Below are 27,916 nucleotides of genomic sequence, written 5' to 3'. Positions count from 1 at the left end.
CTTATGGATAGCAAACGATCCGCTACCACCCCCCAACTCTCCTTCATAAGAAGAGAAAGAGAAAGAAGGCTCTATTGTCAATTTTTTAAGCTGCCACTTTAGAGATAAGAATGTTAATTTCACTGTCAAAAATAAATAAATATGTGGGTGGGGAAGAAAAGCTGTGATCTTGGGGCCACCATGACATCCAAACTTGCAAAAACGAAAAGAGAGAATAAAGAAAATCATTGGGGAGTGAGGAGGGGGGCGGAAACATCCCAGTTTATTCATTTTTTTCTACAAGAAAAGTTAATGTTGTTATAGTAAAGACTGAGGGTTTTTTTGTTAGTAATAGCAGAAATTAGGAGATTCCCAAATCCCCCTTCTTCTACTCCTCCCTGTTCTCCCTCCGCCCAGCCAATGAAGCAAAAAGAGAAAGCCACTGGGATGGATTCAAATATTACTATTTTATAAATGGAGAGTAGCAGAGGTGGGGAAGACACCAACACAGAGGGCTTGTGTCTAGCTCAATGGGGCTTGAGACAAAAAATGGGGGGAGACCTTATCTTTCTTTTTGTTGCTTTTGTTTTGTTTTGTCTATTAAATTTGTATACCACCCTTTCTCATCTCTCTTGTCAGACTAAAAGTTGTTCTGACCATAAGTGAATAGCACCAATTAAGAGCATGCCAAGGCCCCAGCCTGTCCACGAGCTCCAGTGATGGGGAGCGACTGGAGAAAAGAGGGTGAATAGACCCCAGATCGGTTCTGAATAGACATCAGGCTGGGAAACCTCACAATTAGTGAGGCAAACTCTGGCCCTCCAGACCTTCTCTGGCCTTTGGGAGCCTCCTTCATGCCCCCTTTCCCCCAGCCTACACCCCTCACCAGCCCCACTTTGCACCTTCCTTGGATGCATTTGTCTGACTGGGGTGTGTCCTTGGAACTCTGCTCTTGTCTCTTGCTTTTCTGGAAGAGGGACAGTGAGAGGCATGATAGTGTAGCAACTAGCCTCTCTTGCAAAGGTAAAATCTAACATTTGTTGCTCTGTCTACTTTTGCTTCTGGCTCTGCTCGCCACTTGCATATGGCCCCTGAAAAGCTGGCTAAAGGGGAGTGCAGCCTTCAGGCTGAGAAATGTTTACCTACACCTGGGGGAGCAACCTGGAGGAGCCTGTGATCTTAACAATCAGAAAAAAAGGTGTGGGGAAAATTCTTAAGAGTGGAAGAGGAGTGACAGAAGAAGGGGCACTGAAGTTAGGAGTACTACAGTCTTTGACTAATATAACTTTTAAAAAAAGAAAAAGGTTCACCAAGTAGCCTAACTCTCTTTCATTTCCCCCAAGGTCTTCTGCAAAGCCACTAATGAATTCTTGTTAGTGTTTACTCATGCAAATTCATGCTTTGTTATCCTGAGGAGGAGTGGATTAGCAAAATGATCAGACTTATTATTTGTCTTGCAGCATAAATATTGACTAGAATGCATGCCTTCATACTGCTAAGATATGCCCCACTTAAGCCACAAAGCCACACAGATGCAAAAAATATCAAAACAAACTTGGAGAAAAACAACTCTGGGATACTTATTGGTCATGTGGACAGAAGATAAAGCTCCAATGGGTGTCCTTAGGATTTGTTATGACCACATTACAGTAGCTTTGCCTAATAGAGAACCCTAACATTTAAACCAAGGGAAATGACCAGGATCCAAAGGACTATTTAAAATATCATATACCTGGCCATTTACCCAACTAATCACTGCGCTCTGCAGGTGAGGGCCTCTGCAGATGTACCAACTTATCAGGAGGTCTGTTGGGCTTTTAGTGTTATGGCACCTACTCTTTGCAATGTCCTCCCTTTAAATATCAGGTCTCTGTTGTCTTTTCAGCACCTCTTGAATACATCCCTCTTTCAACAAGCATTTCAAAGTTGAGGTCTTTCCCAGTCTTCATCTGCATTGGAATTGTTTTTCAGATGTTTTGATTGTTTTATTACTTGTGTATTTGCTGCCCTGGGCTCATACATGAGGAGGAGGAGGAGGAGGAGGAGGGGGAGGAGGAGGATCTACCCAGTCATCCTCTGGATAAGAGATGCTGAGAATTAGCAGGGAAAGTCTATTGCCTTAAGCTCTTGCATGTGTGCTTCCCTTTAGGATGGGGCAAGGTAGGTCACTGTGTCAGTGGGACACAATAGTGGGACACAGTAATGACCTTTGAGGAGCACAGTTTTATGGAGATTAGTTTTTGTTATATCTTATATATTTCTGATAATATTTTACTTTTATTTTAAATTCTGAAGAATTTTATCATTTTTGAAGTAACTGATACATTGGAATTGTTTCACAAATTGAAAATATTTATGGAAAACACACAGTGGAAAAAGAGGATGTCAAGGAAAGTGAGAATACCATCAAGTCTGTAAAAGAAGATGGTACTGTGCCTGACTTGAATTACAGTGACCCTGCTAACTGGTCTAACTATTGTAGTGATAATTTGTGACAGCTTATAATACAACATGGACCACAGCAGGTTGTATCACATGATTTCCCCAAAGAGTAAAAGAAAAAAGAATAAATTCTCTCCTTTACACTACAAGAGAAGAATAGCAAATGGTGAAGAAGTATCAATTGAGGTTGATATATTCAACCTCAAAATATGGTATGTGTAAGTTGTTCGGCAAAAATATCGTGCACTACCTCTACAAGAAACAGATTCGAAAGACTGGAAGAACATTGAAGCAATTCTGTCTTCACATGAGAGGAATACTGACTATTTAGAAAACTATCAGACCTGGAAATAACTTGAATTGTACTTATCTAAAGGAAAAACATTGGTGATATTAACATGAAGAAAATTAGACAAGAAGAACATTATTGAGGGCAAATCTTGGAACACTTGATAGCTTTGGTCAGAGTTCTTGGCATACAAAACGTGGCATTCCATGGTACAACTAAAAAGTTGTATGGTGCTAGTTGCACAGCGGAAATATTTTGAAGTTTGTAGAATATCTAGCCCTTTTTGATCCCATCATGAATGAACATTTGCACAGAGTTAAAGATCAAGAAACAATGGTTCACTACCTAGGAAAAGATGTCCAAAATGAGCTTATACAGCTTCTAGCAGGTACTATAAAGCCGGGGGGGGGGAGCACATGAAAACGCAGCCCAATACTATTCAATTATTTTGGACTGCAAACCTGATGTTAGTCATATTGTACAAATGACAATGATTGTATGTTTTGTTGATGTAATCAAACCATCAGATAATGAGATATCTGAGCCCGAGGTTATAAGAAGAGAACATTTCTCAGGATTTGTTCCACTAAAGGAGACTACAGGTGCCTTTATGGCAGAAACTCTTTTGGACAGCTTGAGCAAATGGGATTACCAAGTAAGAATCCGTATTGTCAATGTGCAGCAATGCGAAAGGCAAAGAAAATGGCACACAAAGGAGAGTCCTGGACATAAACCCATGTGCCTTTTTTGTGCCCTGCAATGCACACTCTTTAAACTTGCTTGTCAGTGATGCCACTGTTGTCTGAAAGCAATTAAGTTTCTTCAGTTTAGATCAACAGATCTATAATTATTTCTATGCATCGACTCAGCGTTGGCAAATTCAAACTAGCCATGTATCAGACTTAGGTATAACTGTTAAGCTGCTGAGCGAAAGAAGATGGGAGAGTCAGATTGATGCTTTGAAACCACTGAGATATAATCTTAGAAGTATATATGATGCTTTAATAGAGATCTTTGATGACACAAGCCTAAAAGGTTTATCTGGAAATGCTTCCCGAATTGAAGCTAAGGCCCTTGCTGATGCAATTTGTAAGTTCAGGTTTGTGCTGTGAACTTACAGCAATATCTCAAAGACTTCCAAAGTCGATACCACCACAAGGAGTACTTCTCTTCATACTACAACAAAAACACCTGGGTAATGTGCCTAATGGTTCTGTTGCTCTAAGGATCCTTTTCACACTTCCAGTTTCTCAAAGCTCAAACTTATAAAAACTTACACATAATGTTGCAAAAGAGATTAGTTGGCTTCGCAACTATATTAACTGGACTTGCCCAAGCATCAGCTCTTGACCAGAAGAACTGGTCACAAAATTTGCACACAAAGTGAGATTTTGATGTGCCTGAAATTGAAACTTTTAAGAGATTCATTTTTAACTACGTAATTCACAAGATTATTCAAAACGATTTGTATGCTAAAACACTTTCTTTTGTTTTTGAGAAAGATAATAAAAGATTGTTGTACTACTTATTCCTGCATTTTTAAACAAATTTAGCCATTTCAAGTTTTGTGCTTTCCCTTTTTTTCTACAAGAATCTGTTTTTGAAAATTGAAGTTAGAAATTTGGGGTGTGTGCATGTGTGCACATTGCTAGCCTTGTCAGGGGTGCAAAATAGCCTGGCACTGGCACTGGGGAACAGGGATGCTAGACAAGATAGCCCTTGCATCCTGATCTAGCAAGGACATAAGAAGAGCCTGGCTGCCGTATCATGCCAAAGGAGGACCCATCCAGCCAAATAGCTTGTTCTCACAGCAGCCAAACCGATGCCCCAATGAGAAGCCAGAAAGCAGGACCTGAGTGTGACAGCAACATTCTCCACTCGTGATTCCCAGCAATGGTTATTCAGGGGCCATGCTGTCTCCAACAGTGAAGGGAGAATAGGAGAATACATGTGCTTTAAATTTATGGTATGTATGCAGCCACACATGCAGCAAACGCAAGCCTTGCTCCTTACCCTTGTGTGATTCAGCCACCACTGATGGATAATACCAGAGTGAGGGGAAATGCCACTCTGTGTGCACAGCTCACAGGCATTGCAGCCCCCTCCATGGCCCCCGACAGTAGGCAAAACTCTCCCTTGTGTATATCCTAGCTTTCGTATATTGATGAGCATTTTATTAGATGTTGATGGTATTACTGTTACAGTGGTACCTCTAGTTATGAACTTAATTCATTCCGGATTCATTCTTAACCTGAAACTATTCTTAACTAGAGGTGTGCTTTTGCTAATGGGGCCTCTTGCTGCTGCCGCTTTGCCGCCGGCACACGATTTCCGTTCTCATCCTGGGGCAAAGTTCTCAACTCGAGGTAACTCTTCCAGGTTAGCGGAGTTTGTAACCTGAAGTGTTTGTATCCTGAGGTACCACTGTACTATTATTACTACCATCACCAGTGGGCATTTCAAGAAAAGGTAGCTAGGAGGAGTGTTGTTCACAGCTCCAGCCAGCTAGCAATGACACTTTTCAGCAAACTCTATTCCATTTGCTCTCCAGTTTTCTTGCCCATCACCTGGTTGATAATCAGCCAACACTCTATGTTTGCTGAGCATGCTCAGTTCTCATTGGCTGTTTCAAATTCCCCCTTCTTTTAGGGTCCCCACACACCCCAAAAATTGGTTATTTGTTTACTTCTGAAAACTTTGGGATTCCTTTGAGAGAACAGAGTTCCCTATTATTTGATGACTGGTGATGGTACTCAATAAGCCTTGTGTAGATGCCATGGATGGACAAATCAGTCCATTTCACTTTCTCTCAGATTCTCATTGTTCCAATCTTAAGTTTGGTGCTCCACATATCCATATCAGTTTGCAATATTTTTTTAAAAATATTTTCCCTCATGAAAACTCAACAGCATTTTAGTGCTAATCTCTCCTAATATACACATTTCAAGTATACTTTTGACTAATCTTACTGCATAATAAAATTGTAAGGTGTTATCACTCTGTTTTCATTAGCTGCTTTCTAGGGTTCTAAAGGCAGGAGTGGAGTGGGGTGGCTCTGAGAAAACAGTGTGACAAATGAGCAGGGGAGGGAGAGGGCAGGTTAATATGGGAGTTTTAGTCCTCTGGTGATGGGTGGGAGGCAAAGAGAAGGAATTGGGAAGGGTAGATAGGGGAGCAAAGTGGACATCTGTGGGGAGAATGGTAGCAGGGCTGGCAAATGAAGCAAGCAGGGGCACAACTCCTAGTATACTTATATTTTTCCAAAGCGTTTTCCCGAAATATAACTAATTTTTTGTACATCATTTTTACAAGTACTGTCATGGATGCTTTTCTCTAGCAAGAGCATTTTTGCGCACACAACTTGACTACAGAACCAGACAGTAAAATTTAGGGGTACAAGGGTTTCAGAGGACAGCTGGGTTTCAGTTAGCACATTATTTCAGAAAGGGTAAACTAAGTAAGTTCGCAAACAGAACCAAATTTCTTCCCCTGCCTTACGAGATGCACCCTCAGCTCCAATCATGCCACAAAGATGCCCCCCTCCAAACCCCAAGATTATGCATCTGTCGTCCGTCCCCCCCAACTTCCCCGCCTCCCCACAGATTTGTAAGCACTGCATGGGAAGTGCAGAAATGTGACCTTACCTGGCCAACCACTGTCAAAATACGGCTTAATGAGTTCTCCAAGTTTTGTCTCGTCGGCTACAGCTTCCTTTAGCAATTGCCCGCAGCAAACTGAGAGGAACGAGGAACAAAAAAGACATAAGGTTAATTTTTAAAAAGGAAGTAAGAAAGCAAAAGTAGAGGGGAGGGGAAAGGTGGATTGTGGGGAGGGCAGAGAGAGAAAGAAATGGCAAAGAAGCTGCATATTGGAAAAAGGTCACTGAATAAAATAAAAGACATGGGGGCTTGAGCTGGTTTCTCCATCTCACCCCCCCCCTCTCTCTCTCTCTCACACACACACCTCTTTTTGCCCTAGCCAAACAAAAGCTGGAAAAAATATAGGATAATAAAGAATACATTTGGCTGGGAACATTTTTATTTTAAAAGAAAAATATACTACTCAAAATATAGAATGGAAAACAGCAAGTCAAGGGAGAGTCTATGGGTTTCTGACTGGTTATAAACTTATAATTACTGGAGGTGGAAGTTACAGCTTCCAAATTTTTCTGCTGGAGGTGTTGAGGAGCTCCTGGCTTCCTCATGTGGAAAGCTGACCCAAAGGGCTGTCGGCTGCCAGTGTCAGAACACTAGTAGCTGGAAAGGATTCAAGAGGTCCCTCTAATTCAGCGCCCCAAGAGCAAACAAATAGGAAGAATGTAAGGAGTGCACAGTGGCTGGATTAGGCCTAAGCGCCATCTGGTCCAGTTCTCACAGTGCTTGATGGCTGCCCAATTATGGGACAGGAGCACAATAGCAGTACTCTTCCCACTTGTGCTTCCCAACAGCTGTTATTCATAGCAACTGGCGTCCCAGCAGCTGGTACAGAACTTTGATAGTGCCTTTTACTCATCTGGATGGAGGATAGAGGAGTGTGGGAGAGTGTGTGAAACTAGCCTACAATACAGGTGGTGGCCACTTTAGGCACGTCCAATTTACGCATGATCACTAACGGGAGGGTCCTTCTCAACTCAGAAAGTGCAGAATGGGAGCAGGTCAAGGTGGGGTGGACCCAAGGCAGGGGGGGTGCTTATACACACTCTGTTGGTGCGTACAGGGGCCAGGATCGGAACCCCCATGTTGCCACCTGTACAACAGTAACATTTTATTCATTGCTTCACCCTCTTCTGCCTCTGGTCCCATTCACGACTGGGAGGTGCCCACCAGGAGGTTGCCCAAAGCAATGCCTTGCCATAACCATTGCGAGTGGCATCAGTGGGGGAGGAGCGTGTCACATGCCGTGCCACTCACTCTCATGCTCCTTGGGGAGTGGGACTCATGCACTTTGGCCAGCCCCAAGGGGCGGCAGCAGCCCAGCCCCATTGGGGTTTTGTTTATGCTGCAGCTCCCCATGCGGCTGAGCGTTTCTGGGAGATAAAAAAAAATGTGCCAGTACTATGTACCGGTAAGTAATGGCAGGAAAAAAGCATTGCCCAGAAGGGAATGCAGCCTTCAGGCTGCTAAACATTCCTCACCTTTTCTCTAAGGATATAAACATGGAAACTTTAAATGTGTGTATGTATATATATATATATACATATATATATATATATATGTGTATATATATATATATATATATATATATATATATATATACGTACATAATGTCAGTGCTGTCCTGTTAAAGTTACATGTTTCTATTGCCTAGTGGCCTTTTATCAGGGGATTTTTGCTTTCGATCTGGGGTGGTTTGGAGAAATATTACATCCTCAGCAATGGACAGAGAAAGAGACAGCCTGAGACCAACTGAGGATTTAAGAAGGAGAAGGTAACAAACCATTGATGATGCCATATTTCCGAGAAAGTAACGATGCTTGCATGCTTTTCCCAGAGCCTGGCGGTCCACAAAGGAGAATCCGGGGTGAAAACGGGGCGAGTGTTCGAGGAGGAGCTTGGACATGGGTGAAGACTGACAAACAATAGAAGTGGTGGAAAATTAGGATATTCAAAGGGTTTCCACAGTACAGTACAGTAAGCACAGAGGAATAGCTGTGGGTAGCACTGCCCCCCCCCCAAAATCTGCTTGTTTTGCTTTGCCTAACAGTAGGACCCTTGCACCTTGCAGGTTAGGGAGACTTGCTGTTGGTTTCATGCCGGGGAGCGGGGCTACCCAAATATTAGAACCAACCCTACTCACAGCGGAGGGAAACAGTCCATTTGCACATAATTTATTCCCAAATAAATATCAGCTAACCAGAGACAGCTCTAAGCTGTTCTTCCCAGCCCAGCATATCTGCAGCAGAAACATAACAGGCCAAGCAGCCTGCTTACAAATGATGCTTAATTTGCAGTAAATAACCAAGTTAATTAGGAGTAATGATCCCCCAGACAGTCTCCACATCTAATTATTCTTTTTAAAAAATCTGGCTGCTTGATGCATCAACTGGAAGAAAAAGATGGGGGGAGATGATTTCTTTTCCATTCCAATTTTCAATTTATTTCACTGCATTATTAATTAATAATAATTAATATTCAGCCTGCATACATATATTTACAATTCAAGGCATGAATTGTTTATGAACGATGATGTGAACTTTTAAATGTAATTAAGTAATTTAGAGGTAATTAATTTTGTAAATTCCGGATATAAACCTCCAACTTGTTTACCTCAAAGTGTGGCGCTCGTGATTAGAAGGAAAGGCCGTTTTTCCAAATGAAAATACTAGCAGGGTGATAAAAACAGGCCACTGAAAGACTGTTGGGAAAGGGGACAATTAAAAAGCAAAAGAGAAAGAAGAAGAAATGTGCTTTGTGGCTGTCAATTTCTCAATTTTCCCTACGGAGAGCTCAAATGAAAGGAATCATTTATATACAAAGTCATGATAGCAAACCAAAGAAATGAGGGTACATCACAAATATGTTTGTGTTGAGATGAGGGTTTGTTTCATGAATTGTTCCACTCCAAAACAGGGCTTTTAGACTATTTCATCCTAGGAGATCTGGGGAGCGGAATTTTCAAAGTGGGAAAGAAATGATGCTCACCCTCTGAAAAAGATGGACCTGAAACAGACCCTGTTGACAAAACCACATAATCAAACAGCTGTCCATCTCTTCCTACCCTGTGCAAAAACATCTGCGCATGGCTGGTCAGCGTTGATCAACTTCATGCAACTCCCAAAGGACTGAAGAATCCCAGGGTAGTCTTGATGGTATTTCAATATCCGCCTTGCAGTCTCCACTTCAGATATGCCATGCGGCACCTTCAGGCGCTGCCGTATGTAGTCCTCAGTTGGCCAATCAAAAGTTGTATGGTACACCTCTGGAAATGGGTTGGCAGAAAAGATTCACTTGAACAGAGACTGGGCTGCATCCACGCCATACATTCAAAGCATAATTAAAAGCATATGACTTCTTTCTCCCTGTCTAATGAAGCATCCTGGAACTGTAATTAATCCCCTCATGGGTAACTTGGAACAGGCTCATAAATGTGGCTGCCCCTGTTCTGTTGAGACACTGGTGGAGGAAGAGGAGTGCGGGGGGAGCAAATCGCCCCTAGCAGCGCGATCCCGGCAGGGTGCCATTGTGGCTGTCCCCCCATGCTGGGTGCCTCACCCCCGGGACGTGGCCATGCCCCCAGGATGACACATCATGCCCCCCCAGGACACGTGCCAGCCCTGCCCCCGTCTGCTCTCCGCCCGGCCCCCGGTGCCAGAGCATGAAGCTCCGCCACTGTGTTGAGATACAACAGGCACCCACAGTCTGCACTTTCCAGAAACAAATTAAGACATTTTTGTTCCATGAGCTTTCCTAGCTGGATGAAAAGGATCTTTTATCAGAAGTGTCCACTCCCTAGCGTTTTAGTCTTGTTTCAAATGTATTTGCTGTTTTGGTGCTTTTAACTGTTAATTATCTTTTGTGTAAATTGGCTTGAAACAGTGGTTTAGGAGATGATTAATAAATATGTGATGATGGTGGTGATGATGATAATCTACTGTATCCCCTGAGCTAAAGATTCCATGGCCTCCGCCACCTTTATCCTGCCATTCTCAGCCACCACTTTCCCATTTCTGTTAGCAAGAAAACAAAAACAACGCCACACCTCCAGTAGAAACATCCACTCTTTTCCCAAGATTCCTCTCAATCAGCACAATATCTGGAGCGAAAAGCACCACTAGGAAGGAAGAAAGGAAAAAGAATTGCAAATACAACTGAAGTTAATTTGGCTTTCTGGAAGCCTGATTAAAATAACAACAACAACAATTAAAAGTATGCATTCCAGATGTGCAGAGAGGACTTTAAAACATATAGTTCTGTATATATGTGTGTTCCTTTTTCTCCAGGTATCAGGGAAGTTCCTAGATCTGGTGCCAACCTGGTGCCCTCTAGATGTTTTGGACCATAGCTGCTATTAGTCCCATGAAGGCTGGCAGGTTGTGAAAGGCTATGCTGGACTTACAATCACACTAATTTGCATGAGGCAAATTCCTCCAGGGAATTATCTCACACAACCCTTATTGCAAGGTTGGGGAACCTCCAGCCTGCAGGTCAAACCTGGCCCACCAGGCTGTTTTTCTGAAACCACACTCATCTGACTCACACCTGATGCCATATGTGAATAGGAATATAAAGTGGGTGGAGATGCAGCTGCTGAAAACAGGATTGGAGCTGGTTTGCAGGGAGTTCAACCCAGTTTTGTGCTCTATCTTCCCCCATCCCAGCAGGGCAATTTTGACATGTGAGTGGGACACCACAACTGTCAGTCACCTAGTGTCAATATGACATCAGATGATAGACACGCACCGTATTTTCCGCCCTATAGGACGCACCATCCCATAAGGCGCACCTAGTTTTTTGGGGGGGAAATAAAGGGGAAAAAATATTTTCCCCCCAGGTGTGGGGCTGGGGTGGGGGAGGCCCGCCCGAGCTTCCCCTGACCCCAGCCCCCAAACAGGCAGCTCTCTGCAAGCCGTGGGAGCCCAGCGCTGGCTCCCGCTGCTTGCTGAGAGGTCCGCGAAGCCTGGATGCACTGAGCTCAGTGCGCGCAGGCTTCAGCATGCAGGCAACTCTCTGCAAGGAGCGGGAGCGCTCCCGCTGCTTGCGGAGCGGTACGCGAAGCCTGGACGCGCTGATCTCAGCGGGCGCAGGCTTCAACATGCAGGCAACTCTCCGCAAGCAGCGGCAGCACTCCCGCTGCTTGCGGAGAGGTCCACGAAGCCTGGAGAGGGAGAGGGGTCGGTGTGCACCGACCCCTCTCGCTCTCCAGGCTTCACCGAAAGCCTGCATTCGCCCCATAGGACGCACACACATTTCCCCTTCATTTTTGGAGGGGGAAAGGTGCGTCCTATAGGGCGAAAAATACGGTAAGTAGTCAAAGTTGGCCAAAATTCCCCGGTCTTAATTTCAGTGGCACAGGGGCAGAGAAGTGGCACTGTGCCAGGAGAAGAGGAACCTCTCCTTCCAGCTGTTCTGGTTCTCCATCAGAATCAGAACTCAAAGTATCACCATGTTTGGAAGTTTTTATATTTATGAAGTCAGCATAGAGTCTCAAAATTGGTCTACAGGTTTCAAATTGGTAAGGCACAGCAGAGACCTACAATGCATGACTAGGTTGAAGCAGAATTTGACAGCCCCTCCCATGTGCTGCCAGTAATGGAATACATGGAAATGCAGTGGCTCCTCCCACCCACACGAGTGATTCTTCTGATTTGGGCAGTGAAAGTTTTTACTGGCTCTGACTCCTGGGTTGATTCTCTAGCTGCGAGTCCTGGATTGGCTCCAGAATGAGGCCTGTACAGCTCAGCACTGATGTTGACCCCTTTATAGTATTGGGCATTAGGAAATGCCCAGCTTCACCATGGCTCCAGAATGAGGCCTGTACAGCTCAGCACTGATGTTGACCCCTTTATAGTATTGGGCATTAGGAAATGCCCAGCTTCACCATGGCTCCAGAATGAGGCCTGTACAGCTCAGCACTGATGTTGACCCCTTTATAGTATTGGGCATTAGGAAATGCCCAGCTTCACCAGTCATGGGTGCTCTTCTGCCCCATGATATTCACTATACCACTATCCTACTTTCTCTACCTCATTTCTGTCAATGAGGCTTACAAGTTTAAAACACTAAAGAAATAAATTATGTATCCTGTAAAGAAGCCCTGGGGCAAGGGGGTAGGGCAGTCTGTTGTGTTTGACCTGAGGTTCTCTTTGCCTCCTCCTCATTCTCTTTCTCTTTCTCAAATGGAAGAGAGAAATTAGAAAGTCAGAAAGAATTTGTAAAAACACAATGGAACTAAACATGTTCTTACCAACGTGCTTGGGAATGATGCCCATTGCCAGCAGCTCCCGGGCAAGTTCTCGACTTTGGGGAATAGCCTCCATAATCCAGCCCTGGTGAAATAAGACATATAACAGCTGATCATTGAAATGAAGCACATATTGGGTCGCGCTGCTGGGGAGTGATGGAAGGAAAGGTCTCTGGTTTGTGACTGCTGGATAGGGATGCGGGAGATACTTGATTCAGTTCATACTTCATCTGCACCTCCCGAAATTATACACCAACCAAAACAGAACCATCCTTCTCATAATTTTGCAGTGAATGTTTCCAGCAAACTGGTGTGTAAAAATGCATTATATCCATGAAAATAACATACAGAGATGCATTCTCTTTGGAGAAATAGCTTTGCAGAAATGCAGTATATTGAGGAAAAATGCATACAAAAATGTGCATGTTTGGAGAAACTTGCATTAAAATGCTGCTGAATTTTCATGAGACCTTCTTTAAAAATTGCAGACCAATATACTTATTTTATTTATTGCATAAAACTTATGCACCTCGTAAAAGGCAGCAGGGGGGATACCTCAAAGTGGTTTACAGCCCAATGTGGAGAACCAAAGACTGAAATAGAGAAACAGAGAGAAACAAAAATAACATCCTCATCCACCCCTAGTTTCAAGCCTCTAAGCAACTTTTCCCAGTACAATGGGAAGAATGCTTGTTTTATAGGAACACAGATAGAGATAGAGATATAAAGATAGAGACAGATACCCTTGCAACTCTTAAACCATTTTTATCTGCACATAAGTCTTTATTGAAATATTAAAAAAAATTGGGAAGAGAAGGAGAAGTCTAGGTATTTTTGAAATATTCAGGAGGATGTGAACTCATGCAGCCAACTTTTTAAAAGCGAAACCAAGCTTAAGAGGACAAAGGGGGAAAGATATGTGCATGTCCACCCCCCAAATTATACAGGAAAATGTGCTGTAATGGAAGCCTCCAAACCCCCAGAGCTAACGAAGCAGGCAAGCTAAAGAGATCTATATATGAAAAGGGCTGTTTGCTCCCTAAAGTCCTTGTTATAACCAGCTAAGTGCTGGACTGAAGATCTTTTTTATGATTATGTAAAACAAGACGAAACAAAAAACAAAACAAAAAACAGGAAAAAAACACAAATACTTATGAATCTGTACTGGTCTGAGTGAGGCTGAAAGGAGATGTAGTCCAAAACATCTGGAGGGCACCTGTTTGGCAAAAGCTGGTTTACGCAATACAATGGTACCTCAGGTTAAGAACTTAATTCGTTCTGAAGGTCCATTCTTAACCTGAAGCTGTTCTTAACCTGAGTTACCACTTTAGCTAATGGGGCCTCCCGCTGCTGCTGCAGCACTACTGCACAATTTCTGTTCTCATCCTGAAGCAAAGTTCTTAACCCGAGGTACTATTTCTGGGTTAGCGGAGTCTGTAACCTGAAGCATCTGTAACCCGAGGTACCACTGTACCCGACTGGAAGCCAAACTGAACCTGAGCCAAATACTGAACCAAACCTCTCTCCCTGCACCTCCCTGAATCAGAAACCAACTGGAATCACTATTTGAAAGCCAACCAAATCAATCTTGAATTGCTAATTGAATGTGGACGAAGACACAATTTGGGTGTGGAGAGGAGAGAATGGTTAGCATTTCAAAATAAATCGTAACAACTCACTGACTAGAAGAATGGTGTCTCTCAAAGAGAACCAAATCAGTCCTGGAGGTTTGCAGGCTTACTGAATGCTTGCTTACTGAACCTTTACAGTGGTACCTCTGGATACGAACGGGTTCCCTTCGGGAGCCCCGTTCGCATCCTGAAGTAAATGTAACACGTGACTGTGTGTCTGTGCATGTGCACGTCACGTTTCGCTGCTTCCGTGCATGCACGTGACGTCATTTTGAGCGTCTGCACATGCACGAGCGGCAAAACCGGGAAGTAACGCACTCCGTTACTTGCGGGTCGCCGCAGAGCGCAACCCAAAAATATTCATCCCGAAGCTACTTCAACCCGAGGTATGACTGTACTAGCTTGAGGGAGGATAATTCCAAATTGTAGCTAAGCACAAATCTAAGCTGAACTAAATCCTTCAGTGGCTTGACGCCTGACTAAGTTGCACCAGTGTCAGCTGGAGCTGGGCAGCTGTGAGGCCCATGTGCTGGCAGAGCCCACTGGGGCTCCTCATAGTTGGTAGGGTGGTCAGTCATACATTTCCAAAAAAAGAGGATACGCCTCACGAAAAGGACAAAAGAGGGGTTCAATTGACATAACATTTTAATTTATATGTATCAATGCACTTTTAGAAATAATGTTTTAAATAGAAACACAATACTTCAAGCTGCAGTGGGGGCACACACCAGCTGACTTGTGTGCCCACTAACCAAGTAAGCCCAACTGCTGATAAGCTCCTATGTGCCATTTTTACGGCTCCTTGACCAGACTTGGGGACTGGATAACTCTCAAACAGAGGCCATCTTCAGAGGATCAGCTCTTCACAGCAATAGATGGCCCTCTGTAAACTAGAACATGTGGCTACAATAGTGGTGGGTGCCACAAGTAGTGTCCCCATGCTTACAGGTGACAGCACCACCACTTACCTGGGTCACTAACACACATGCAGCCTTACCTGGTGGTGCTAATATGCTTCTTACTAGAATGAGCCTCAATTTTTAATTTCCTATAATTCAGGGGTCAGCAGCATGATGCCCACAGACACCAGTATCTCCATCAATACCTCCTATGGTGACTGCAAAAGATCTCTTGGGGGAAAATCCGAACTGTGTTTGAATGAGTGTCTGCTGCTAAAAGGCAATGCTACAGAAAAGGAGTAGTGATGAACATCTGTGGGACTGCTGGGGGGGGCACACCAGTGGCTATATACCAAGGACCCACTTATGCCTGACAAGCCAGCCCCATTCAACTCCCAGAAACACAGCTCGCTTCCATAGCAACACTGAGCAGTGGGGAGGATGGCATTTAAGACTGCTAAATCTGGCCAAAATTTTCCCTCTGCTTGGTGACTTGACCCTGCTGTTGCATTACTACCAGGAAATCTTCAGAGGAAGATGGGAGAAAATTGTGTGTGGGTGCACATGTATCATGCAATATATATTTAATATTGCATTAAGCCATTGATAATTACCAGTTCCTGCCTTAACTTGAATCTGTAATCAATAGGGGACCCCAAAAGCTGCAGAACTGTTCAAGGGAAACATTTCCCGTGAGGAAGAAACCAAAACATTCTAATTACTGGAAAACACAACTGTCTGCTGGCAACTCCCTAATTAGCCTAGTTTTTACTAATATGCTATGCCACAGATTTCTTCAGGAAATGGGAAAACAGTCTTGAGGCAAGGGTATCATGGAAACTGTCCACTGTCACCACTGCACCTCCCAGCATCGTGTCTGCAACCAAACAGCACTTACATTAAGGAAGTCCTAGTATCTGAAAGAGGTGGGGGAGAAGAATGGTCCATATCCTATATGGCTGACAGGCGGTGGTGACTGTTGCCCATTGGAATTGGCAGGGCAGAAGGCAGGGAGGTCAAAGAGCAGGTTTAGCCACAGCAAAAGATAGATGAAGCCAAAGCCAATGACAAGCAGAACCAGCTAGATGAGGGAAAATAGTATCAAGCAATCTAAAATGGCTGTTTATAAGACTGCATAGATGAATCACAGTTCAGTGACGGAGCACATTCTCTGTAAGTAGGGATGGATGGATGTTTCCAGTCTGCATCCATTTCCTTGTGTGATAATTTGTAAAAGTTCTCTCCCACTTCCACATTGATATGTGTTTTTTAAAAAATCTGTGTGAAGATTTCATGTTTAAATACATATCTTTTACTGCACTTTCTCACAGAATACAAATTTATAAACCTACTTCATTGGGGGGGGGGAATTAATCAGGGAATCAAACCATTAATTTTGTTTTATTTTTTGGTTCAGCCACAACTGAAGGTGTCCCAGTTTGGTTCTGGTTCAAGATAATAAAAGGTTCAGCCTGTGCAATCAAATTGGTTCAGCTCCAGTTCACTTGAGATTATCTTTGTAGTGTTTGATTTCAACTGTACAAGCACAAGCACACAAGCATCTGTAGTAGATTAAGAAATAAATCAAAGTAATTTTAAGGAAGGAGGAAATGATTTAGTAAATAAACACTGAACTATTACTGTGATTAATTGACTTTAAGGTTTTTAATTGCGTTTTTCTTCCTCTGTCATAATACTAGAACTTGTGGATATTCAATGGAGTGGAATGGTGGAAGATTCAGGACAGACAATAGAAAGTACTTCTTCACACAGTGCATAATTAAACTTTTTAATTTATTATTAATTTAACTCCATAGTTGGAGGCAGTAAATGTTTCTGAATACCAGTTGCTGGAAACCACAGGAGAGGAGGGGGCTCTTGTGTTCAGGCATTGCTTGCAGGCTTCACATTAGGGCATCTGGTTAGCCACTATGAGAACAAGATTCTCGACTATGTGTCATTGGCCTGATCCAGCAGAATCATAGAATCATAGAGTTGGAAGGGACCTTGAGGGTCATCTAGTCCAACCCCGTGCCATGCAAGAATCTCTTCTTACATTCTAATTCACTCCCACAATAGGTAGTGATGGACAAAAACCTGGATGGCTTTAAAAGATGAGTAGACAAATTCATGGAGAAGGCTATCAATAGCTAGCCATGATGACTATGTTCTACCTCCATTGTCAGAAGCAGTATGGGAATCACAAGTAGGAAGAGTGCTGTTGTGCTCAGGTCCTGCTTGCGGGCTTCCCATAATGGGCATCCAGTTGGCTACCATGAGGACAGGATGTTGGACTAGACTGGTCTGATCCAGCAGGGCTCTTACATTCTTATTTGTGATGCCATCAGTGTAAGATTTTAGGGTGAATGTCCCCAGCCTCATCTAACAGAACAGGAGGGCTCCCAGATCCATCAGGGCTGGCTGACCACATTTTGAAATCAGCAAAGTAATGCACCTTAGCACAGGAATGGGGAACCTGTAGCTCTCTAGTTATTGTTGAACTCCAACTCCCTCCCATCAGTCCCAAGTCAGCATGGCTAATACTCACCGAAAGACCATTCAATTCAGAATTGGAGACCAAAGTTGGAGATTGCAAAAATTCTCCGTGGCTGAGGTCACTGATTTTTGCCCACTAAGTTCCATGCAAACATACACACATTTGCTACCCCACAAGTAGAAACACACCACCCCTGAGATCACATATGAAGCTGGTTCCCACATCCCAGTCTATAAAGTTTGTGATTTCACAGTTTAAGGCTCTAAGCAAAGCAACAACAAATGAAATGAAATAACTAAATAATAATAATCCAAGAAGGTAGCTCAACAAACAAGTTCTTGTAATTAAGGCGCCATGCTAATACATTATAAATAAGCCCTCTCTAAAACAGTTAGATATATGGGTCATTCTCCACCTCAGCCCCCCCCCCCAAGGTTTCCCAGTTCCAAGGCCCCAGCCAATCCCTAATTAGAATACATTATCCGTCGGCTTGACACTTCAGTGAAATGTCTAGCCTGCCGCCGAGGTGCAGCTCCGCTCGGCACAGGGTTTATTGATATTCCGCTGCATTTCCTTCGCCATGCCCCCAGTGGCTCAGTTCTGTTTTATCACACATCAAAAGGGCCGTATGCTCAGGGCGCCCCCCCCCTGCACATGGCTCAGAGCCGGAGGTCTGGAACAGCTGCAAGTAGGATGGTATCACAGAAGGGACAAGCTCCAAACAGATGTCAACGATAAAAAAGGGGGGGAGGATAAGAAGACAACAGTGGGGGGGGGGGAGAGGGGGAAGGATTGTGGCTTGGGAGCCAAGGATGAAGGAACAGCACAGAGTCCATCGAGGCAAGTCAGGCTTTGTGCAAATGCTGGTCGTTCCTGCCCTCCTGACTGCCATTAAAGGCTAATTAGTACCTTCACAAGCTAAGGATTTGTTTCTTTGCGAAGCAATTGGGAGGGAGAGAATGCTTCCCCACGCAGGCAAATAATCCCCAGATGCTTGAATAAACGGAATAAAAGATCCTTCACACTTGGTCCCACATGTCTGTCTGCCTCTCCCATTTGATCTACTTTGAAACAGGGCACCATGCACGTACCCCAGTCATTTAAGAGCTCATCCATACAGTGGTTTAATGTGAATGGTAAGCTTCCTGTGCCTCCATTAATTTTTCCGTTGTACACATGGTGTTCTCCTCCAAGTCAGTGTCTTCCTCACACTTTCCCCACCCTCAATCTGGATTCCCCCCCCCCATCCCAATCCCTCTGCAAAAAAAGGAGATAGCATGAGAAAACCATAAGAACAGCTCTGCTGGATCAGGCCAATGGTCCATCTAGTCCATCTTCCCGTTCTCACAGTGGCCAACCAGATGCCCCAATAGAAAGTCCACAGGCAAGATATGCACTAATATTGCAACAATGGTGTGTGGCAGAATGAACTTGCATGTTGTTGGGAGCAGGGAACCAGCGTGTGTGTGTGTGTGTGTATAGGGCAGACCCAAGACATTCTGGTGCTGGAGATGAAGGAAAAAATAGTGCCACTCGTTCATCCTACATGCAGAATCAAACCAAATTGTCAGCTGACTCCACTTCAACCTGGCAACAGATTGGTCTCCACCACTACACTTCAGCTAAGCAGGGTAGCTTAGGGAAAGCAGCATGTTGGTGGGCTTCTACCACACACGCATACACCATGCTTTGTTTCTTTGGAGCAGCTACCTCACCTCCAAGTTACTGCATTTGTTCCATTTCACAATTTCTGGGTGACTGAGTTCATCGTTTTGGAAAGTTTGGGATACAATTTCTTTTCTTTTTCTCAAATGAAGGAAAAGATAAGAATGGTAGAAAAACATGCTTTTTATATATGTAATTGTTTTATACTTTTTATTGTATGGTAAAATCAATTGGAGATGCTTCATGGGAAGAGATTTCTAACTGGAATGTAATTAAGGGTACTGGGAATTGTAGCTCTGTGAAGAGGATCTCCTAACAATTCTCAGCATCCTTTAACAAATTAAAGTTCCCAATATTTTTTTCTGTTAAATTGATATAAGAGTTCTTTGAAATGCATAGTGTGAACATGACCTATTTATTTCCTCACAGCATAGTTTTGAGCAGGCCATAACTACGCTGGTGGACTCGGTAACGTTTTGTGTGAAGGTCTTCAAATGATTCCTCACCAGGGCTTCTTCAATTCCTATAAATTAACTCTGCTACCACACTAAACCAGCACAGCTGTGGCTTCAAGGAACAGCCAGTCAGTGGGGCTGCAAGGACCTTATGCGAACCTCGTAAGGCACAGCAGCCCCAGTTCCCATTCCCACACATAGCTTGCTCTAGAACATAATGCCTGCCATAAGTTTTCTCGGTTTGCTAAGACCACCACCACTCCCTGCGTGATCCCTCAGCACCCTAACTGCATTTGGATTTGCAGAACAAGCCCTACGGGGTCCCGGAAGAGCCATTGATCAATAAAACCGTGTTCCTCCGAGGATACAAGCGACATCTATAAACCTGAGAGTGTCAAAACAACGGCACACAAAATCCGGCATTCCTACCATCGGCAGGATGAAAGCTGGGCAATTAATGCCAGCCGAATGACACCACCAGGAGAAATAAAACAAACAGCTGGTAGTACAGTGGGCTGGTGGCCCGCTCCTGGCAATCTATTAACATTTTTTTCCAGGATAATATACTGACTTGTGTTATGAACCACAGCAGCATAAATCTGGCTCAAGAAGCAAGCTGACGGCCACTGCAAGATTCAAATATTTTGGGGTGGGGTGGGGGGAAGTTTTCTATTCCAGAAAGGCACAAGCTCCAGATGTAGCGTGTTTTCCCTTCAAGGTGGACATTTAAAAAGTGCTATCAAAAAAGTTTTGCACTTATAAGGCACTAATCAACAATACGATTCCTGTGTGTTTGTGTACAGCTGTTGTCCAAGGACAGGGGTGGTAGCATGAGCTGAGGTCACAAGCACCACACTAGATATTGAACAGGGCTGAGGAATGGCTGAGCAAGATACCCCTGATTGTAGGAACATTTGAAGAGCCCTGCTAGATCAGGCCAAAGGCTATCGAATCCAGCATTCTGTTCTTACGCTGGTCAACCAAATGTCCATTATGGGATGCCTGCCTGAATGCAACAGCAACTCTCCCCACTTCCCAGCAACTGTTATTCAGAGGCAGACTGCCTCTGGTAAGAGACAGCCTTATCCTCCATTAATTTGTCCTCCCTTAAAGCCATTCAAGCTGGTGGCCATCACTACAATAAGTAGAACAAGTCCATTGTTTTTGTTCATAGTTCCTGAAGAAGTATTTTGCCCTGAATTGTGTTGAGCTGCAAGAAAGAGCTTTGCGTCAGTGAGCACTGCAGCCTATTGTCCTTTCAGTTTTGTACCCATGGATTAGAATGTAAAGTTGTAAACTATAGTCACAGCTTCCCAAGCAAACCATGGTTTAGAGGAGTCTATCTCCTTTTGTTTGCCATCTGATCGGCTCATCCATCTCTGAGTGTGGTGGCTTCTAGGAATCTGGATCAATTGTCAATTCAGACATTTGCCAACCCATTTTTTAAATTCTGCTCTGCCAGTGTATCACAAAGCAAACCTCCTTTTATTAATCTTAACATTATGTCAAACCATCATTAAGCTTCCTGAACCATGGTTTGGCATGATGTCTGAATGAAGCCTCAGAGGTCTAATTCCTGTGTGCATTAATACACATTTATGCAAATACAAGAAAACCACACTAGATATTTGGCCCTGTGGGATAAATATCTATCTATTCATCATCAGTGAAAGGGTGGGGTGGGGAGAAGGATAAATAAACAGATAAATTACTGAAGCAGCTCAGCTTTAAAGAGCTCTAAGAGAAATCAGGCAGACCCAAATAATTCAAGCGCAAGTCATTTGCAATGCAAAAGTTTAATTCTACTTTGCAAATTCAAAATGAGCAGATAAATTATGGATTAAGGTGCACGGTATTTTGTACGGGCAAACTGACAACCACTTTCCAGTCATTTAGATTTCCCTTCAAATCTCTCACCTCCCTTTTCCTCGAACAATTCAAAAGGACTGTTGCAATTTTCTTGTAGTTGATAGAAAGGGAGGGACAGAGAGTGTGTGTGTGTATAAAATGGCACCCTAAAAATGTAATGATTGGCCATTTGAAAACAGAAAGCAGATGATAAGAAAAAGGCTTTTAAAAGTTAATGAGCTAAAAAGAATTAGCTTTCTTATATCTTTGATGCAGCCTATTACAAAATGAAAACCTGTAAATGAAGTAAAAATAAAAGTCAGTGTGGTGTAGTGGTTAGAGTATCAGATAATGATCAGGGAGACTCAGGGCAAAATTCAACAAAATTCCTGAGCTAGCCCAAGGGTTAGGGGTCAGCCAACAGGATTTCCCCCTTTCTTCCCCCTCACCGTGCACTTTGCCATGCCAAAATCTGCTCAGGAGGGTTGAGGGAACCCTCAGGACAGATTTAGGGGTGTGGGAGGGAGAGAATGTTCTGTTGTGCAAGGATAAGGTTGGTCACTGTGGCTGGTTACTATGAGAACAGGATGCTGGACTAGATGGGCCTTTCATCTGATCTAGCAGGCTCTTCTAATATTCTCCCCCCCCCTTTATTGTTTTTCAAAGTTTCAACACATACATGTTCTACATATTTTCTTCCATCCATTCCCTTTAGAAACCCCCCCCCCGCCCCTATGGCTTCCTATTTTCCCTTTTTTATGGGGCAGATCGTCAAAGAAATTGCCACCCATTATCATTCTATTCTTTATTCTAGTTAGGCTCTTCTAATATTCTTATCCTTCCAATATTTTTATTCATCCTTCAACTCTCTCTTTCCATCCATTTTCCATCCATTTACAAGAGGCAGTGGTGACCACCAATGTGTGTGGCTTTAAAAGAGGAAAGATTCATGGAAGATAAGGCTATCAATATCTACTGGTCATGATGGCTAGGTTAATCTCCACAGTCAGTGGGAGTATGTCTGTGAATGCCAGTTGCTGGGAATCACAGGTAGAGACAGCTGCTGTTGTGCTCAAGTCCTGCTTGCAGGCTTCCCATTGAGGCATTTGTTGGCCACTATGAGAACAGGATGCTGGACTAGACGGGCCACTGGCCTCAGCCAGCAGCGCTGATGTTCCTGAAATACCAGGGAATTGCGACAGACACAAGGATACACCAACTGCCCATCCAGTCAGTAGCCTCGTCCTATTTCCTTTCATGAGGGCTGCTGGGACTCAAGGACAGTCTAAGAGGTCTCAGGTGAGTGGGGTAAGGCTGAGGGAAAGAGGCACAGCCTCTTATTTTAATTGTTCCAAAATTGGTAGGTATGCTGGTAAATGGCTACTACCTTTTGCAAGGTGATGCCTTCATGTTTTAGATTCTCTTTGTAACAATCACCTCTTAGAGGGACAGAGAGAGGGAAAGTCATGGCAGGAACTAATTATAAACATCCTGATTGGTCTCCCTCCAAATTCTTATTTATTTTCCTTTTCTTGGCACAAATCCCATCTCCTTGATTAACATACCTTTAGTTAAATATGCATTATGGTATTTATAAACATCTTTATTAATTCATACCATGTTACATAAATATACCTTCAAAGATACTGGTGTTGATTTAAATAGGGCTCCTTGAGCAAAGGGAGACAGCAGCCCCTACCAGGAGGCAAAGCAAGGTGGCCATCTCCTGCGGCAGTGGATCTGAAGTGCCTCTAAAAGGTGTGTGTGTCCAGAAACACACAGATCTGACCAGTGAAGCCGGTACAGCTAGGAATGTTCTACCTCCATCGCTGGAGGCAGTATGCCCCTGAAGACCAGTTATTGGGAATCCAAAGCAGGAAGAGTGCTACTATGATACATCTTGTTGGCCCCTGTGAGAACAGGATGCTGAACTAGGTGGGCCTTTGGTCTGATCCAGAAGGCTCTTCTTATGTTTTCCCTCCACTGTCAGAGGAAGTATGCCTCTGACTATCAGTTGCTGGGAATCACAAGAAGTGCCATGCCCAGCCTAGACCTGATGCCAGACATTGAGTCCTTGAAGGAAGGACCAGGCACCCCACAGATCAAGGACCAGATATGGAGGTACCAAATAGTCTTGCAAGTTTACATTTTTAATTGCACTGATATTTTTATTGTGATTTTTTTTTGTAAATTGCTTTTGAGTTTTCTTTTGTTTTTTACAATCAAGCAGTGAATAAATTTTATGAAATAAATAAATAAATAAATCTGTTTGCTAAAGAGAAAGAGCAGGATATGAAATTTAAAATAAATAAATAAACAACACTTTAATGAATGCACAATTGGGGGGGGGGGAGATCCATGAAATGGTTGGTTGGTGTGCTTGTTTGCTTCTTAATGTTGCCTGTTTGTAAGAGGTTTGCGCACTCAGGACTCTGCCAGTCGCCTGCGGCAGTCAGCAGAACTACATGGCTGTTCCCCCTTTGGTCGTCTTGGTAGCCAGACAATTAACATATGTGTACCTTCAGCTTCCCCATTTATGCTGTTAATCATACTCCAAATTCCCTGCAACAACCTTGGGGAATCAATCCCATCCACAAACTTCCACGTCACCTATCCCACCACACCCCATGAACAATCTCATCCAGCAAGAGCCACACTTACGCTGTGAATGCAGTCCTCAATCTGCAAACGTTCCACAATCAGTTCAGCCCACAGAGCGTCAGGGATTTTCTAAAAATTTTAAGAAAGAAATACGGTGAGTTTAATATCCACAAAGCAGTTCAAAGAGAATTACTGCACTTTCTGTGTTTAAATACCCCCCTTAAAAAAAAGAAAACAGCTGGAGGGATCAAACCCTCTGCAAGAAAATGACACACAAAAGAAAAACAGAAAGCTTCCACCACTCCAGCCAGTGAAAGAAACAAATTATCAGCTAAGCAGTGGAGTTGAAATGTACAGTTGGTGGGGTTAACTGGTTTTTTAAAAAACACTCTTGACTAATTAGGCAACATTTTTATATAAAACGCACACACATTATTTTAAATTTAAGTATTTTCAAAAACTGCAGGTGGGAAGCCCCATCATAAAAGAGGCAATCTCCCTTGCCTCTAGCGCAATAGGGAACACCTACTCTAAAGTGGTACAAAATTTTAAGCACTGCCTCGTGGGAGGGGTGTGGCTCAATGGCACAGCATCTGCTTTTTTGGGTGCAGAAGGTCCCGGGTTCAATTCCTGGCATCTCCAGGAAAAGACTCCCTGTCTGAAACACTGGAGAGTTTCTGTCAGTCAGTGTAGACAGTATTGAGCTAGATGGACCAATGGACTAAAGCAGCTTCCTATGTCCATTACAGCTTGGTTTGTTTTTAACTAGAGATGCTGGCAATTCCAGGTCCCAGGGACTGAACTTGAGATCTTCTGCATGCAAAGCACATTTCTATGGCCCTTCCCCAGGTATGGAGTGTGCATTTTCCAGGCCTGGATATCCCCCTGAAGTGAGTTTTTTGAACTGGAGCTGGAGATCTGAGCTGGAAGCTGAAGTCTGTTATATCAGAGTCCTGCTCAGAAGACCAGGCAAGAACAGAAGGCCATGCTCCTTGTACGCCTGCCAAACCAGGCAAATCGCCAATGACAGGCAGAGCCAACTAAGGCTACATTCCTACCATATATTTAAAGCACTATGATACTTTAAACAGTTGACGCTTCCCCCAAAGAATTCTGGGAGCTTCTTTGGGGTGCTGAGGATTGTGAGAAGACCCCTTAATCCTCTCCCAGAGCAACCAATAATTCCTAGAGTTCTCTGGGCAGAGGAATTGCTTGTCAAGCCACTGGGAAATGCAGCTTTAAGAGGGAAAACAAGGGTGACATCCATCATCTCTCTGCACCCTTAACAAACTCCAGCTCCCAGAATTCTTTGAGGGGAAGCTATGATTGTAACAACAACAACAACAACAACAACAACAACAACAACAATAATAATAATAATTTTTATTTATACCCCGCCCTCCCCAGCCAAGGCCGGGCTCAGAGCGGCTTACAAGCAATAATAAAAACAAGAATAATGATTACAACTTAAAAACAAAAATAAAATACAACATTAAAATAATGGAACATTAAAATATTAAAATGTAGCCTCATTGCAGGAGGAGAAGGAAAAGAAAAAAGAAAGAGAGGGAGGGAGGGAGGGAATCAAATTGGCTCCAAGCCAAAGGCCAGGCGGAACAACTCTGTCTTACAGGCCCTGCGGAAAGAAATCAGATCCTGCAGGGCCCTGGTCTCATGAGGCAGAGCGTTCCACCAGGCCGGAGCCAGAGTTGAAAAGGCCCTGGCTCTGGTTGAAGCCTGGGACCACTAGGGTGTTGGTACGAGGGTCCTAGGCCGTGAAGGGCTTTAAAGGTCAAAAGCAGCACCTTAAATCTGACCCTGTACTCCACCGGGAGCCAGTGCAGCTTGAAAAGCACTGGGTGAATATGCTCCCATGGCAGAGACCCCGTGAGGAGCCTCGCTGCAGCATTCTGTACCCGCTGGAGTTTCTGGGACAGTTTCAAGGGCAGCCCCGCGTAGAGCAAATTACAGTAGTCAAGCCTGGAGATGACCGTCGCATGGATCACTGTGGCCAGGTCGGGGTTGTAGAAAGCAACACAAGATGGCTTTAAATGCATGGTGAGAATGTGGCCTAATTCTAGTTTTGCCCCCATCCTCTTTCCTGCTTAGTTCAATAAGGGGAACACAGAGGTTGAGAGGAGGAAGCTGACAGCTTAGGCCCCTACTCCATGACTGGTTTTAATAAAACAAGTGCCACAATTAAAGGAGGCTATCAACAAATTATTGTTATTTTTTTATTCAACAGAAAATACATAATAGGAACAAAAACAAAGACAGCCCAGTAATATCCCCTTCCAAAACATGTTTTAAAAGGGCATGTCAAAAGGCAGGGGTCAGCAAACTTTTTCAGCAGGGGGCCGGTCCACTGTCCCTCAGACCTTGAGGGGGGCTGGGCTATATATATTTTTTGAGGGGGTGAACGAATTCCTATGCCCCACAAATAACCCAGAGATGCATTTTAAATAAAAGCACACTTTCTGCTCATGTAAAAACACCAGGCAGGCCCCACAAATAACCCAGAGATGCATTTTAAATAAAAGGACACATTCTACTCATGTAAAAACAAGCTGATTCCCGGACTGTCCAGGGGCTGGATTTAGAAGGCGATTGGGCCGGATCCAGCCCCTGGGCATTAGTTTGCCTATCCATGTCAAAAGGCCTTGTTATAGAGGAAAGTTTTCACCCAGCAGGCACCTAAAGGTGTATAATGAAGGCGTCAGCTGAGCCTCCCTGAGGAGAGCATTCCACTGCAGAAAAGGCCCATACTCATGTTGCCACCTTCTGGACCTTGTTGAAGAGACACACGAAGAAGGGCCTGAGAAGAATGTGTGCAGTGGAGAGCAACCAAGATGATTAACAGTCTGGAAACAAAGCCTTATGAGGAACGGTTGAGGAAGTTTGGTATGTTTAGCCTGGAAAGAGGAGACTGAGCGGAGATATGGTAGCTATTTCAAATACCTAAAAGGCTGTCATGTGGATTACGGGGCAAACTTGTTTTCTCCTGTTCTGGAGGGTAGGACCTGAACCAATGGCTTCAAGTTACAAGAAAGGAGATTTCAATGCAACATCAAGAAGAACTTTCTGATGGCAAGAGCTGTTCAACAGTGGAACAGTCTCCCTTGGAAAGTGGTGGACTCTGTTTCATTGGAGGTTGTTAAACAGAGGTTGGATGTCCACCTGTCATGGATGCTTTAGCTGAGATTCCTGCATTGCAGGGGGTTGAACTAGATGACCCTCAGAGTTCCTTCCAACTCTACAATTCTATTATTCTATTATTCTAACGGCAAATTGATGACAGGCAGGCAAGGGAGCAACAAAATGACCCACTTAGGTCTTTTCTCAAACATCTCCTAAGCTCCATCCCACTCAAAAGCAGGCGCATTCACGCACACACAGGTGAGGGGGAAAGAAGAGCAAAAGGAAATAAAATGTGTTCCTTGCAAGTCTGCGGGTCCCGCAGGGAGATGCGTCAAAGCCTCATGCAGCCTCTCGCGGCTGGAGCTGGGACTGGCAGCTTTGAGGCTGTCATTTTACAAAGGTGCCTCATGCTGCTCTCAGAAACAGCTAGACTCCCACTTCCCTCTTTGATGTGTCATTTCAAGAGAGGCTAGTGGGCTGCCAGGGGGTCCACCTGGCTAAGGCTTGTGGAGCCAATTTAAACTGGAGTCCTCTACGGGTTCCTTTAGCAGCCTTGCAATCTGAGCAATCTG

The 27,916-nt window shown here is 43.9% G+C and overlaps 1 protein-coding gene across 7 annotated transcripts in view; it reads right to left on the bottom strand.

The window, feature by feature from the left end:
* Positions 1-27,916, bottom strand: part of AK8 (adenylate kinase 8) — a 98,895-nt gene that overhangs the window by 44,381 nt on the left and 26,598 nt on the right. For 5 of the 7 annotated variants that reach the window (XR_008328469.1, XM_053373652.1, XM_053373654.1 and 2 more), the window contains 6 exons: positions 24,267-24,335; positions 12,614-12,695; positions 10,409-10,480; positions 9,428-9,628; positions 8,147-8,278; positions 6,355-6,444 (listed from right to left, as the gene is read on the bottom strand). Coding sequence is in view for 6 of the 7 variants with exons in the window: in XM_053373652.1 (XP_053229627.1) it covers positions 6,355-6,444; positions 8,147-8,278; positions 9,428-9,628; positions 10,409-10,480; positions 12,614-12,695; positions 24,267-24,335 (646 nt within the window). In the remaining variant the exon portion in view is untranslated. Of the gene's footprint in view, positions 1-6,354; positions 6,445-8,146; positions 8,279-9,427; positions 9,629-10,408; positions 10,481-12,613; positions 12,696-24,266; positions 24,336-25,264; positions 25,287-27,916 lie in introns of those variants that run through there. The other 2 variants (XM_053373655.1, XM_053373651.1) reach the window with 2 other exon arrangements.

Source organism: Podarcis raffonei, chromosome Z, assembly GCF_027172205.1.
Source record: "Podarcis raffonei isolate rPodRaf1 chromosome Z, rPodRaf1.pri, whole genome shotgun sequence".
Classification (NCBI taxonomy): Eukaryota; Metazoa; Chordata; class Lepidosauria; order Squamata; family Lacertidae; genus Podarcis; species Podarcis raffonei.
This window is presented reverse-complemented; position numbering and strand designations above follow the sequence as displayed.